General features: G+C 43.9%; 1 protein-coding gene across 4 annotated transcripts; it reads right to left on the bottom strand.

The window, feature by feature from the left end:
- Positions 1-1,728: 1,728 nt before the first annotated feature.
- Positions 1,729-12,687, bottom strand: LOC104105851 (cationic amino acid transporter 1-like). 4 transcript variants are annotated; one of them, XM_009614257.4, is made up of 3 exons: positions 12,544-12,687; positions 11,623-12,025; positions 1,729-3,278 (listed from the first exon to the last, which is right to left on the bottom strand). In XM_009614257.4, exons 2-3 carry the CDS (start codon positions 12,017-12,019, stop codon positions 1,891-1,893), a joined length of 1,785 nt encoding a protein of 594 aa, XP_009612552.1. In that variant the 5' UTR covers positions 12,020-12,025; positions 12,544-12,687; the 3' UTR covers positions 1,729-1,890. The 4 variants fall into 4 exon arrangements, with proteins under 4 accessions (XP_009612552.1, XP_009612554.1, XP_009612553.1 ...); XM_009614259.2 differs by lacking the exon at positions 12,544-12,687 and adding an exon at positions 12,434-12,518; XM_009614258.4 differs by lacking the exon at positions 12,544-12,687 and adding an exon at positions 12,359-12,510.
- Positions 12,688-13,188: the final 501 nt, after the last annotated feature.

Genomic DNA, 13,188 nt, shown 5'->3' with positions numbered 1-13,188 from the left:
CAACAACCCAGTAAAATCTCACTAATGGGGTCTAAGGAGGGTAGTGTGTACGCAGATCTTACCCCTATCCCGAAGGAGTAGAGAGGCTGTTTCCGAAAGACACTCGGTTCAAAAAAAAAAAGACAAAAGGACAAAAAGGGAGACAATATTAGTATCACAACAACAATCATAGGATAAATAGGAACACCATGAAATCCAGAAGAAAGATGCAAAGCAAAGGAAGACAATATTAGTATCATCACAACAGTCATAAAAAAAATAGGAACACCATGAAATCTAGAAGAAAGATGCAAAGCAAAAGCAATAGCTAGTAAATAGGACATGCACTGAAAAACGAAATAGTAAGCCACAACATTCCCACTAGCTATCTTAGACAAAAACCCTACATGACTAGTCCCACCATGGTACGAAGTAAGGCACGACTCAAATACCTCCTAACCTACAACCCTAATACTCGACCTCCACATCTTCCTATCAAGTGTCATGTCCTCGGAAATCTGGAGCCTCGCCATATCCTGCCTGATCACCTCTCCCCAATACTTCTTAGGCCGCCCTCTACCTCTTCTCGTGCCCTCTGCAACCAGCTGCTCACACCTCCATACCGGAGCATCTGGGCTTCTCCTCTGAACATGTCCGAACCATCTAAACTTCGCTTCCCGCATCTTGTTATCAATGGGAGCCACATGCACCTTCTCCCGAATATCATCATTCCTAATCTTATCTATCCTAGTGTACCCGCACATCCATCGCAACATCCTTATTTCTACTACTTTCATCTTCTGGATATGTGAGTTCTTAACGGGCTAACACTCATCCCCATACATCATGGCCAGTCTAACCACCGTTTTATAAAACTTACCTTTGAGTATCGGTGGCACTCTCTTGTCACACAGGACTCCAGATGCTAACCTCCACTTCATCCATCCTACCCCAATACGGTGTGTGACATCCTCGTCGATCTCCCCTCCCTCCTAGATAACCGAACCAAGGTACTTGAAGCTGCCTCTACTCGGGATGACCTTCGAATCAAGCCTCACATCCACGCCCACTTCCCCTGGCTCAACACTGAACTTACGCTCCAGGTATTCCATCTTCGTCCTGCTCATCTTGAAACCGTTAGACTCAAGAGCCTGTCTCCAAACCTCCAGCCTCTCGTTAACACCGGCTCGCGACTCATCAATCAGAACTATGTCATCGACGAATAGCATGCACCATGGAACATCCCCTTGAATATGGTGTATTAACACGTCCATCACCAGGGCGAATAAGAACGGACTGAGCACAGAACCTTGGTGTAACCCCATTACAACCGGAAAATACTCAGAGTCGCCTCCTACTGTCCTAACCCGAGTCTTAGCCCCATCATACATGTCCTTAATCGCTATAATGTAGGGAACCGACATACCTTTTGCCTCCAGGCATCTCCAGAGAATTTCTCTAGGAACCTTAATCGCCATGGTGTGTCACACAGTGATGGTACTAATTTGTTGGGATTGCTTGTTATATCTAATTAGGACTCCTCTTGCTTGTTATATCTAATTAGGACTCCTCTTATTCAGTGATGGTACTAAATTTGTTTTTTCAGAATCATTAAAGATACTTGCACAAGTGCATATAGGTTCAGCCGACTTGAATTTCCAGAAAGTATGTAATTTTCTGTCATGAAGAAATCTTCTAAAACGTGATTAAGATCATTTGCAAGTAAATGCATTCTCCACAAATTACTGGGACACTAATATGAATAATTGCCATTTAATTCAGAATAAGTTTCTGTACAAAGGACGAGTCGCATCTGTTTGAATCAAGAGAAATGGACACCTTAGGAATAGGTGTGGGGAAGGGAGAGACACGCAACTGTAACACATGAAAAATAGCATTCAGAGGCAATTATCAATTATCAGATTTAGTAGGAGCATTTTTGCTTGTAGGCAATGTCCCATTTCCATCTTCAAGATTCTTCCACTCTTTGCTCTTTTCAAACTCCTTTGCTGTGTCATAGGAAGCATGGAGTCCAAAAAAGATGTAATACACCAAAAGAAAACCAGTCCATGCAGCAAACCTAATGAATGAATCCTTGTCAATTGACCCTAGAAGGAATATGTTAATAGCAATTGAGGCTGAAGGTAGCCATGGAACCAAAGGTACACCCCAAAGCTTTGGATCGTGTGCTTGAGGAACGAAAAGCCAAATCCCCAGAGTTGCCAAGAACCATATGGGCACAGTAATACAGTAGACAATCCATCCCGTCTCACTTAGTCCCCAATAAGCAGCTGTTGCGGTTGATGAAGCGAGGATGACCAGTAGACAAGCAATGAGCTTGTTACGGTTTGCATTTGTGGTCACTCCACTCACATAGTAACGACGAACAAGCAGAGCAAGTGCCACAAGCATGAAAATGAAGAGGGTGGAAATTGAGAGAAGATTAGATAAAATGTCAAGTTTTGTAAACAAGGCAATGATAGCAGTTGCAGCCGTCATAACTGCTGTCGCATTAACTGGTGTTCCAGTCTTGCCATCTACATATGAAAACCATGGTGGCATCATATGAGTTCTGGCAATGTGAGTTAAGTAACGAGCTTGACCAACAGCACTAACTAACAACACTGATGTCATTCCTTTCAACGCCCCTGCAGCCACTATGTATTGCGCCCAACTCCACCCCACATTTTTAAATGCCACAGAAAATGGAGCATGAGGATCAATGTTTTGATATGGCTGCATAAGGCACAGAGTAATGGCCAATAAGCAGTACAAAGTTGTGGTGATCACCATAGAACCAACTAAGCCAATGGGGATGTCTCTGCCGGGATCCTTAGTCTCCTCAGCCATGGTAGAAACTGCATCAAAACCAACATAAGCAAAGAATAGAACTGCAGAGGCTTTGAAGATACCGCGTGCACCGAATGGCGTAAAGGGTGTATAGTTCTTGGTATCTGACTTGATAAGGCCACAGATGATGATGAAAAAGATCACGATGATGTGAATGATTGAGGCGACATAATTGATACGAGAAGAACCCTTTGTGCTGAGAATTGCAATGAAACAGATGATAATGCAAACCCCAACAGCAAGAGGATCAAGTTGGTTGTAGCCCTCTGCTAAAGTGTTCACCTTGATAAGTAATTTGTCAGGCTGGTAGTTTAGTAAAGTTGCAAAGTAGGAAGTCCAAGAACGAGCAACTGCAGCACCACCTATGACATATTCTAGGAGTATATTACCAGCAGCAATGAAGGCCACAAAGTCACCAAGCTCCACCCTCAAGTAAGCAAATGAACCACCTGCGAAACTCATTTGTTGACACTTCAATTTTTGAAACCAAGAAAAAGAAAGAGATGAACTTCTATACACTATGGTGAAAGTAATTTTTACCATATCAGGTCAAACATAATTACAAGTAATCGATCATAATTAGTGAAACTAGAAAATTTATATATTAAAATAAATAAAAGAATTATGTAGTAATAACCAAATACCATCAATGTCTTATCATTATATGTGTCATGGGCGGCTTTCCAGCCATGCCCCATGATCCCTTGGACGCGCCCCGTGGCGTCCTGGCCAGCCTCCCAACGCCCGTCGCCACGGTCGGCCCCGTGGTCTCGGCAGCTCCAAGTGACAAGCGCGCATGTGCCTCTGTCGCCCCACCGATAGCCATCGCCAGCGCCCAGCCACAGGCAAAAGCCAACAGCGCCGCGCGCGCAGACAATGCCGCGCGCGCAGACCCTGATGCTAAAGACAAAGTTGCTGCCAACGGACTTGCTGCTGCTTTGTAGAAGACTAAGTCCTTTTCATTGTAAATATAGAGTAGTTTTGCTGCATTTTCTTTAAGTGTGATTTTCCAGCTTTCATAGGTCTAGTCATGTAACTTTGGTTTATTTTTTTAAGCATTATTAAGGGGGACCAAGCAATCAAAACTTTCAAGCAAGCAAACAATTCTCTGTACTGGTGTCTCTCCCCCGACACCGTCTTGTTTTCTGTAATAGCTTTCATTCAATACAATCAAGCTTTCTTTCATTCTCAATTCTCTTTTCTGCTCTCTTTCAATTGCTCATGACATTGGTTTTCCCGTACGGCACTGACAATCTAGTCTAGCGTACGGAGGGGACCTCAGTTGGCGGACAACAACCGTACTGACATCGGTTGCCTAGCCTTACGTCGCCCTTCCAAGGAACTTCAGGAAGGCGCCGCGTAACAGTTGGTATCAAAGCCAGGTTCGACATCGGACGAGGGATCACATTGCAATTACCACCATTTCTGACCATGGTGAATTATGGGGATCGCATCGCGACCCTTGAGGGAACGGTTGACGCATTACGGCCCATCGTGGAAATGGTGCCCGATCTAAAAACCAGCCTAGTGCAAAGGTTGGACGACCTGGACCGCAGACTCATCCAGGCCGAAGTTGACATAGAAAACATCAGCCGCGACTCTGAAGGAGACCGGCAAACAGCAGCCACAGAGGCAGCTGAAATTTTTGGTAAATTTGAGGTCCTCCAGCAGGAGCGTGCCGAGGATTTAGCCAACAGGGAACAAGAGGCAGACAGGGTGACTGCCATGCAACAAACCATTGACAACTTGACAGGCCAGCTCAATGTTGTCAATGCTGCTTTACAAGGCCTACTTCGAGGAGGCGGAAACCAATTTGGGGGTGGTGTGAACCTCGCCCCCATGGCACAAAAGCTGAAAATTCCTGAGCCAAAGCCATACAGTGGAGCTCGGAATGCCAAAGAAGTGGAAAATTTCATTTTCGACATCGAGCAATACTTCGATGCCGTGGGAAGCCTGGAAGAAGCTAAGAAGGTAGCAACTGCTGCCATGTATCTTCAGGGTGATGCCAAACTCTGGTGGCGGGTGAAGTACGAAGCCATCAAGGCAGGTGAAGATGCCCTCGACACATGGGCGGAACTGAAGGCAGCCATACGCCTACAGTTCTTCCCCGAAAATGTTGAGTACAATGCCAGGAGAAAGTTGCGGGAGCTCCGCCAGACCAAATCAGTGCGAGATTACGTGCGGGAATTCTCCGCGCTCATGCTGAACATCCGTGACATGGGGGACAAAGACAAACTCTTCACCTTCCTGGAAGGGTTGAAACCTTATGCCCGGATGGAGTTGCAGAGACAAAGGGTAGACACGTTGCCTAAGGCAATCCAAGCAGCAGAGTGCCTTGGGGATTACCAAGTGGAAGCCCGGAAGGATAGGCCTCAACAGCCTGTCCGAGGAGGATACAAAGGGGGCCAACCAAACACTAGTGGCCCTAGCAGAAGTGGAGGAGACCGGAGTGCACCCAAATCCAAGACTCCCTCTTCCGGCAGTACTAGTGCTGCATCTAACAACAATGATCGGGGGAGGAAGCCCCCCTCAGGATGTCGCCATTGCGGCGGACCACATTGGAATAATGAATGTCCACATGCACAGATGAATGCCCATCAAGCTTTTGAGGATGGGACGGATGACGACGCCGATGATGCGGACCAGACCGAGCCAGTAGGTGCATTCAATGCAATTGTTGGCTCCATTTCTGAGCCCTTAGCGGGTACCAGTGCCGGTATCCGCAAGAAGAAGGACCCCTGTCCAATTGCCAGGAAAGGAAATAAGAAGGCGAATTTGAGGACTCCTCCTCATCAAGAGAGGACCCTAATGTTCGTTGACATGAAGGTAAATGGCAAGCCCATTCGGGCAATGATAGACACAGGTGCCACCCACAACTACTTAGCCTCGACTCAGGTGGAGCGTCTTGGACTAGTCGTAGGAAAGGGCAAAGGTCGTGTGAAGGCTATCAACTCACCACCTCAACCAGTGGGTGGAATAGCCAAAGAAGTACCAGTGAAGCTTGGCCCTTATGAAGGAAAGTTCAACCTGCGCGTAGTGATCATAGATGACTTTGAGTTAATCGTGGGGTTGGAATTCCTGAGACAGACCAATACCATGCCCGCACCGTATGCAGACATGCTGCTGATGATGGGGGCAAATGGGGCCAAGCCCTGCATTATTCCGTGCATTCCCATGAAGATGGCAGCCGAGAACATCTCGGCCTTGCAGTTGAAGAAGGGGGTAAAAAGACATGAACCCACGTTCCTGGCTACCCTCTGCATGGAAGATATAGAACGCTCCTCGGGTCCCATTCCTGCACCCGTGAAGGAGTTACTTCTGGAATTTGAAGACATCATGCCACAAGACATGCCAAAGCGTCTTCCGCCTAGGCGAACTGTGGACCATGAGATTGAGTTGGTGCCGGGTGCGAAGCCACCTGCCCGGGCGCCATACAGAATGTCACAACCCGAACTCGCCGAGCTTCGGAGACAATTGACGGAAATGCTAGACACAGGGATCATTGTGCCCTCTAAGTCCCCATACGGGTCCCCTGTGCTATTCCAAAAGAAACATGATGGTAGTTTGCGACTCTGCGTGGATTACCGGGCTCTAAACAAAATCACCGTGAAAAACAAGTACCCTATTCCGCTAATGGCAGACTTGTTTGATAGACTGGGTGGTGCGACGGTATTCACCAAAATAGACCTGAGGACAGGTTATTGGCAAGTTCGGATTGCCGATGGTGATGAGCACAAGACGACCTGTGTGACAAGATATGGGTCGTATGACTTCCTGGTTATGCCCTTTGGCTTGACTAACGCGCCAGCCACATTTTGCACCTTGATGAACCAAGTCTTCCGAGAATACATTGATGAATTCGTCGTGGTTTATTTGGATGACATTGTGGTATATAGCCAGACACTAGAAGAACACCTGGAGCATTTGCGGAAGGTCCTAGCCCGATTGCGGGAGCACGAACTATATGCGAAGCTATCCAAGTGCTCCTTTGCTCAGAAACAAATTGACTTCCTCGGACATGTCATCGAGGAAGGGAGGATCAAGATGGACCAGCAGAAGATTCAGGCCATTACAGAATGGCCGCCTCCTAAGGATATACATGCCTTGAGGTCGTTCCTTGGCCTATGCAACTTCTATCGGCGGTTTGTGAAAAGTTACTCCCTCATTGCAGTGCCGCTGACAGAACTTCTCAAGAAGGCCACCCCGTGGGATTGGGGCCCCAAGCGGGCAAAGGCCTTCGACGCATTGAAGATGGCTATGTCCAGTAGCCCAGTCTTGGCCCTCCCTGACTTGGCCAAGCCATTCGAAGTGCAAACGGATGCCTCCGACTATGCACTTGGTGGAGTATTGCTACAAGAAGGGCATCCCGTAGCGTACGAGAGCCGGAAACTGAAGGATGCAGAGCGACGCTATGCCGCCCATGAGAAAGAATTATTGGCTGTCGTTCATTGCTTACGCCTTTGGAGGCATTATCTACTGGGAGCCCCATTCGTGGTCAAGACAGACAATACAGCCGTTAGCCATTTCATGACCCAGCCAAAGCTGAATGGACGACAGGCTAGGTGGCAGGAACTCCTAGCGGAATTTCACTTCAACCTGGAGTACCGAAGTGGAAAGACCAATCATGTTGCTGATGCACTCAGTCGGAGAGCTGATCTAGCATCGATGTGTGTTCTCGCCGCCCTAAAGGGAAGCGAAGTAACCACCACCATAAAAGACCAGATACAGGATCTACTCATCAAGGATCCTGCTGCACAGTATTTGGTTGATTTGGTAGGACAGGGCAAGACTCGCCAGTTCTACACCGAAGATGGGTTCCTGAAGGTGAAAGGGAACCGACTTTATGTTCCTAAAGGAGGAGATCTGCGACGGACTCTTCTTGCAGAATGCCACGATACTTTGTGGGCCGGTCATCCCGGCGAGGAACGCACCATGGCATTGCTTCGCCGTGCATATTATTGGCCTCAAATGGTCGATGACGTCGCTCAGTATGTGAAGACTTGTCTAGTATGCCAGAAAGATAAGTCAGACCGCTTGACGCAGGCAGGGCTCTTGGAACCACTAGCTGTACCAAAAAGACCTTGGGAAAGCGTTTCCCTGGACTTCATCACCGGATTGCCCAAGGTCGGAGATCTCACAACTATCTTGGTTGTGGTGGATCGGTTTTCCAAGTATGCTACCTTTATAGCAGCCCCACAATATATATCAGCAGAAGATACAGCTCGACTATTCTTCTCTCATGTCGTCAAGTATTGGGGCTTACCTAAAGACATTGTTAGTGATCGCGACTCACGCTTCACTAGCAATTTTTGGACCCAACTCTTTAAGTGCCTCGGGTCAAAATTGAGTCATAGCTCAAGTTTTCATCCGCAATCTGATGGCCAGACGGAGCGATTCAATGGCATGCTAGAGGAATATCTCCGGCACTTTGTGACCGGATCGCAGAAGAATTGGGTGAAGCTTCTGGATGCTGCTCAACTGTGTTTCAATTCACAAAAGAGCTCAAGTACCAACAAAAGCGCTTTTGAAATTGTTACCGGACAGCAACCGCTACTCCCACACACAGTGAACGCACCAAACATGTCAAAATCTCCTCGGGCTGCCAGCTTCTCAAAAGAATGGAAGCAAAATTTGGAGATAGTGCGGAGCTATCTTGTCAAAGCCCAAAAGCGGATGAAGAGGCATGCTGATCAGAATCGCCGCTTTGTGGAATACCAGGTGGGAGACAAAGTGATGGTCAAAATCCCAAAGCGGTACTTGTTTGCAGGGGTCCATGACCCTCGCCTATTGCAAAAATATATTGGACCCTTGTCCATTGAAAGGCGCATTGGGAAAGTTGCATACCGGGTGGATACCCCAGCTTGGTGGAAAATCCATCCTGTTTTCCATGTCAGTCTCCTGAAACCTTTTCGGGAAGATGTGGAGGATCCTTCACGAAGCCAACTCACAATACCAAGTATTCGAGGCCCCAATTCAACCGGAAAAAGGCGTGCTGAAGCTATTCTTGATGATCGAGTGATTCACGCCTCAAGAAAAGATCACCAGGAGTTCTTGGTGAAATGGCAGGGATGTGATGCAGAGGAGAATACTTGGGAGAGGGGAACAAACCTCAAAGCCTACAAGAGCCTGATTGATGATTACCTTGCAAGGAAGGCGCCGAGGACGTCGCCAACTCAGGTGGGGGAGAATGTCATGGGCGGCTTTCCAGCCATGCCCCATGATCCCTTGGACGCGCCCCGTGGCGTCCTGGCCAGCCTCCCAACGCCCGTCGCCACGGTCGGCCCCGTGGTCTCGGCAGCTCCAAGTGACAAGCGCGCATGTGCCTCTGTCGCCCCACCGATAGCCATCGCCAGCGCCCAGCCACAGGCAAAAGCCAACAGCGCCGCGCGCGCAGACAATGCCGCGCGCGCAGACCCTGATGCTAAAGACAAAGTTGCTGCCAACGGACTTGCTGCTGCTTTGTAGAAGACTAAGTCCTTTTCATTGTAAATATAGAGTAGTTTTGCTGCATTTTCTTTAAGTGTGATTTTCCAGCTTTCATAGGTCTAGTCATGTAACTTTGGTTTATTTTTTTTAAGCATTATTAAGGGGGACCAAGCAATCAAAACTTTCAAGCAAGCAAACAATTCTCTGTACTGGTGTCTCTCCCCCCGACACCGTCTTGTTTTCTGTAATAGCTTTCATTCAATGCAATCAAGCTTTCTTTCATTCTCAATTCTCTTTTTCTGCTCTCTTTCAATTGCTCATGACATTGGTTTTCCCGTACGGCACTGACAATCTAGTCTAGCGTACGGAGGGGACCTCAGTTGGCGGACAGCAACCGTACTGACATCGGTTGCCTAGCCTTACGTCGCCCTTCCAAGGAACTTCAGGAAGGCGCCGCGTAACATATGGTATGCACAATAAAGTCAATATAGAGCAAAAGAACTATGAAATGGTCATGTACGCATCGCATTGGCATAATTAGGACACTAAATTTTCTGTGAATGATATGACACATTCATTGAATAATAACTTCATAGTTATTACTATACTTTAAAACCTAATCCCATAAACAATTCAGATACAAGTTCCAGTCTTTGTGTCTGGTCTTTCTATAGCAAATGTATTTAGCAATCAACATCAATGAAAAACCGAAAAGGGACAAAATTATCAATAAAAAAGCTCGGTCGTTTTCAACAAAAAATAAATGTGGCATAGTGGCATACTAAAATGAGAATTGATTTACTATTCTCTTATATTTATTCTTTTGGTTAATGGCTATAACTAAACATAGAATCAGTAACTGTCCCAGATAAAAGCTTTTGTAAGTTAGGAAACATTGGAATTCTTAAACTCCATACCCTTACAAGATGCGACTCTTTCTTTCATGGAAACTTTTTGAATTGCAATTATTAACGTTTTTGAATATTTGGCCTAAGACATTACTTATTTACGCACAAATCAATAAATTGTATTTGCACATCTGGCTTCAAGACATCAAAACCCTATAAGTTGGTGCCTTAAATATGTAATAAATGGAATTTTAGTAGAATCATAATCAATAGAGTAAAATCTAATTTACCCCCTTAACCTTTAAGGCTTGGGAAACTATACCCTCTTCACATTTTAAACAACCCCCTTGTACTCAAAAATCAGTTGGAAAAAAAGCTATTATCATCAATAAAAATAAAAATTCAGAATAAACCCTCTTTTTGGAGGGAATATTTTTGGCGCTAGAATAAGTTTGGCGCTATTTTCTGGCAATCAGCATAAATCACAGTTTTTGCTTATAACATTTAAGTAAAAGCTCATAAATTTGAGAAAAACCTAGTCATCTGACACGCCATATCAATGGTTTTGTGCTTGTGCACAAGTTCCAAAGTCTGTATGTATTTATAATATATTCTTATTATAACGTTATTTGTAGATTTATGTTTCAAAAGGACAATTTACAAATACTAAAATACTACAATATGAATGGAGTCCATCGGCCTTATCAATTGAGAAACCATGGGTACCGCTCGGCAGTAGTGGGGGTATTCTAATCTTTTTCAAAATCAACTTCTTGCTCAATATCTAGTGAGCGGATATTACCCTTCTATTTCACTTAAGAATATTTTCATTATGTGTATTGATTTACAAGTGGGGTAAAGTTTTATGTCCATTCCAGTATCTTTCTCTTCGTCAATTTTCATCGATGAATCCATATCCCTTCAATCCAACAGCAAGGAATTCCATCTGAGAGCTTCACTTCTAGGCTTTTTCTTTTGTCTATATCTTTCAGTATGTTCATTATTTATTATGTGCTGCTTTATAGAATGGTCTAAAGCCATGTAGGGGCAGACGCATTCTACCAACGACGATATATGATTAAAGTATTGTGAAATTTCCTGTGAGGTGCCATTTTGTTCTTTCTGGGACTTATGGGAACAAAGGCGAGTACTCTTGCTACAGGGACAATAGCTCTAAGGAAGAGCTGAGATGTCCTTGAAATTTACTTTAATCTTTTGAGTACAAGGGGGTATCGTTCCCGTTCAAAAGGTAAAGGGGTATAGTTTCTCAAACCTTTAAAGGTTAAGGGGCACATTGGATTGCATAAGGGGGTTGTTAGGGATATAGTTTCCCAAGCCTTAAAGGTCAAGGGGGTAAACCGAATTTTACTCTAATCAATAGTAATAGCAATCATTCCTTATTAAATTACTTTCTATGACAGAATTATATATGTAAAATTCCAGAAATAGAAAAGAAATTAACTCGTATAGGTGCATACAAGTTAAAATAAAAAATAAAAATAAATTGGTGATGATTTACCTGCAACAGGAATCTCAACAGCAAACTCAGTATAGCAGAAAACAGAGAGCAAAGCAGAGACACCAGAAACCACATATGAGAGAACAACAGCAGGGCCTGCATCTTGACTTGCTTCAAGACCAGTTAGCACAAAAATCCCAGCACCAACCACTGCACCCATTCCAAACCATATCAAGTCCCACCACGAAAGTGTCTTCTTCATCTCATGTTGGCTCCTCGACTTTGCCTCCACCTCCGCTTCGTCTTTGGACCGTGTCAGCACCCTGTCCATCAATCTATTCGGGGTTTGCTTCAGCGCCTTCACGTAGTTCCCCCAGCTCTTGAATGACTCCTCTGGAAGGAAGTCTTCTTTTGTGCATGAACATATTCTTCTTCTTAATTCTGACTCTCTTCCCATTTTCTTCTGCATATTTCAATCATTTATTAGTATGAATGATTTTCTAATGCTATTTACAATAAGAAACTGATATTATCATCAGTGTCAGATCTCAATGTGTCTTGCATGAACCTTATATATGACTATGAGAAAAAAATAAAAATAGGTAAACATAAGAAACCACAGATTCTAAATTCCACTTATGAGAAACAATGGCTAGTATTTTGTTTGCTCAGAAAAATAGGTAAAACAAGTATGTATTATTTTACATGATAATTTGTATGTGACGTTTTCACACGAGATGGCTATTTTAGTGACACGATTTATATGAAAAAGGCGTCAAAGCGAAGTTGATGATACTTTAAAAATCCAATAAAATAACTCAGATCAGTAGAAGATGAAATAACAAGACGATCATGTTAATTTCTTCCCCACCAAACGTCACTCCCTCAAACTTCTTCAGTTAATAGTAGAGACCAAAAGTCGAAACAAAAGCCTGAACAATTAAATTATATGAAACAGCAAAAGAATGAAGAAAAAGATACCTGGTGAGAAAAGCTTGATAGAAGATAAATAGTATAAAGTGTAGTAGTATATTTATAGAAGATGAGTGATTCTTGTGAATTCTTTGATTGGCTGAAAAAGATGCTAACAGCTAGGCGCTAGCAATAACATCGGACTGAATCTTGTTCATGAAAAGTTCTATATTAAGAGATTCAGATTCTAGTAATATAAAATTGTGTGAGAAAGGGCCCGCTGGAGAGAAATTTTGCAATTTTAATCCCTATTTTTTTGACTAATTATGATTTTGGTCATGTGCTGTTACATTGTGCAAATTTCCTATTTTTTCAATAAGAATTTAGTCTGGTCCGATGTCGTGTAATTCTACTAAGGAGTCCTGATATATTAGGGAAAATAATATATGTATTATTTTTGGTAATACTAACCCTTTGTTTGGTAGTACTTTTCAACTTATGTATAACTAATACTTTTATTAGTTATACACCATATTAAGTAGTATAATTTTTATATATAGCAAATTATGACATTATTAATACTATGGTTTTTAATACATGGATAAGCATGTATAAAAACAGAACTACCTTTTTAAAATATTTAATACACCAAACCAAACTATCGATAAGAAATAATTCCAGCATAACTAATTCCAACATAACTAAACCATCATA

The sequence above is a fragment of the Nicotiana tomentosiformis genome, chromosome 2 (assembly GCF_000390325.3).
Source record: "Nicotiana tomentosiformis chromosome 2, ASM39032v3, whole genome shotgun sequence".
In the NCBI taxonomy this organism is placed as follows: domain Eukaryota; kingdom Viridiplantae; phylum Streptophyta; class Magnoliopsida; order Solanales; family Solanaceae; genus Nicotiana; species Nicotiana tomentosiformis.
This window is presented reverse-complemented; position numbering and strand designations above follow the sequence as displayed.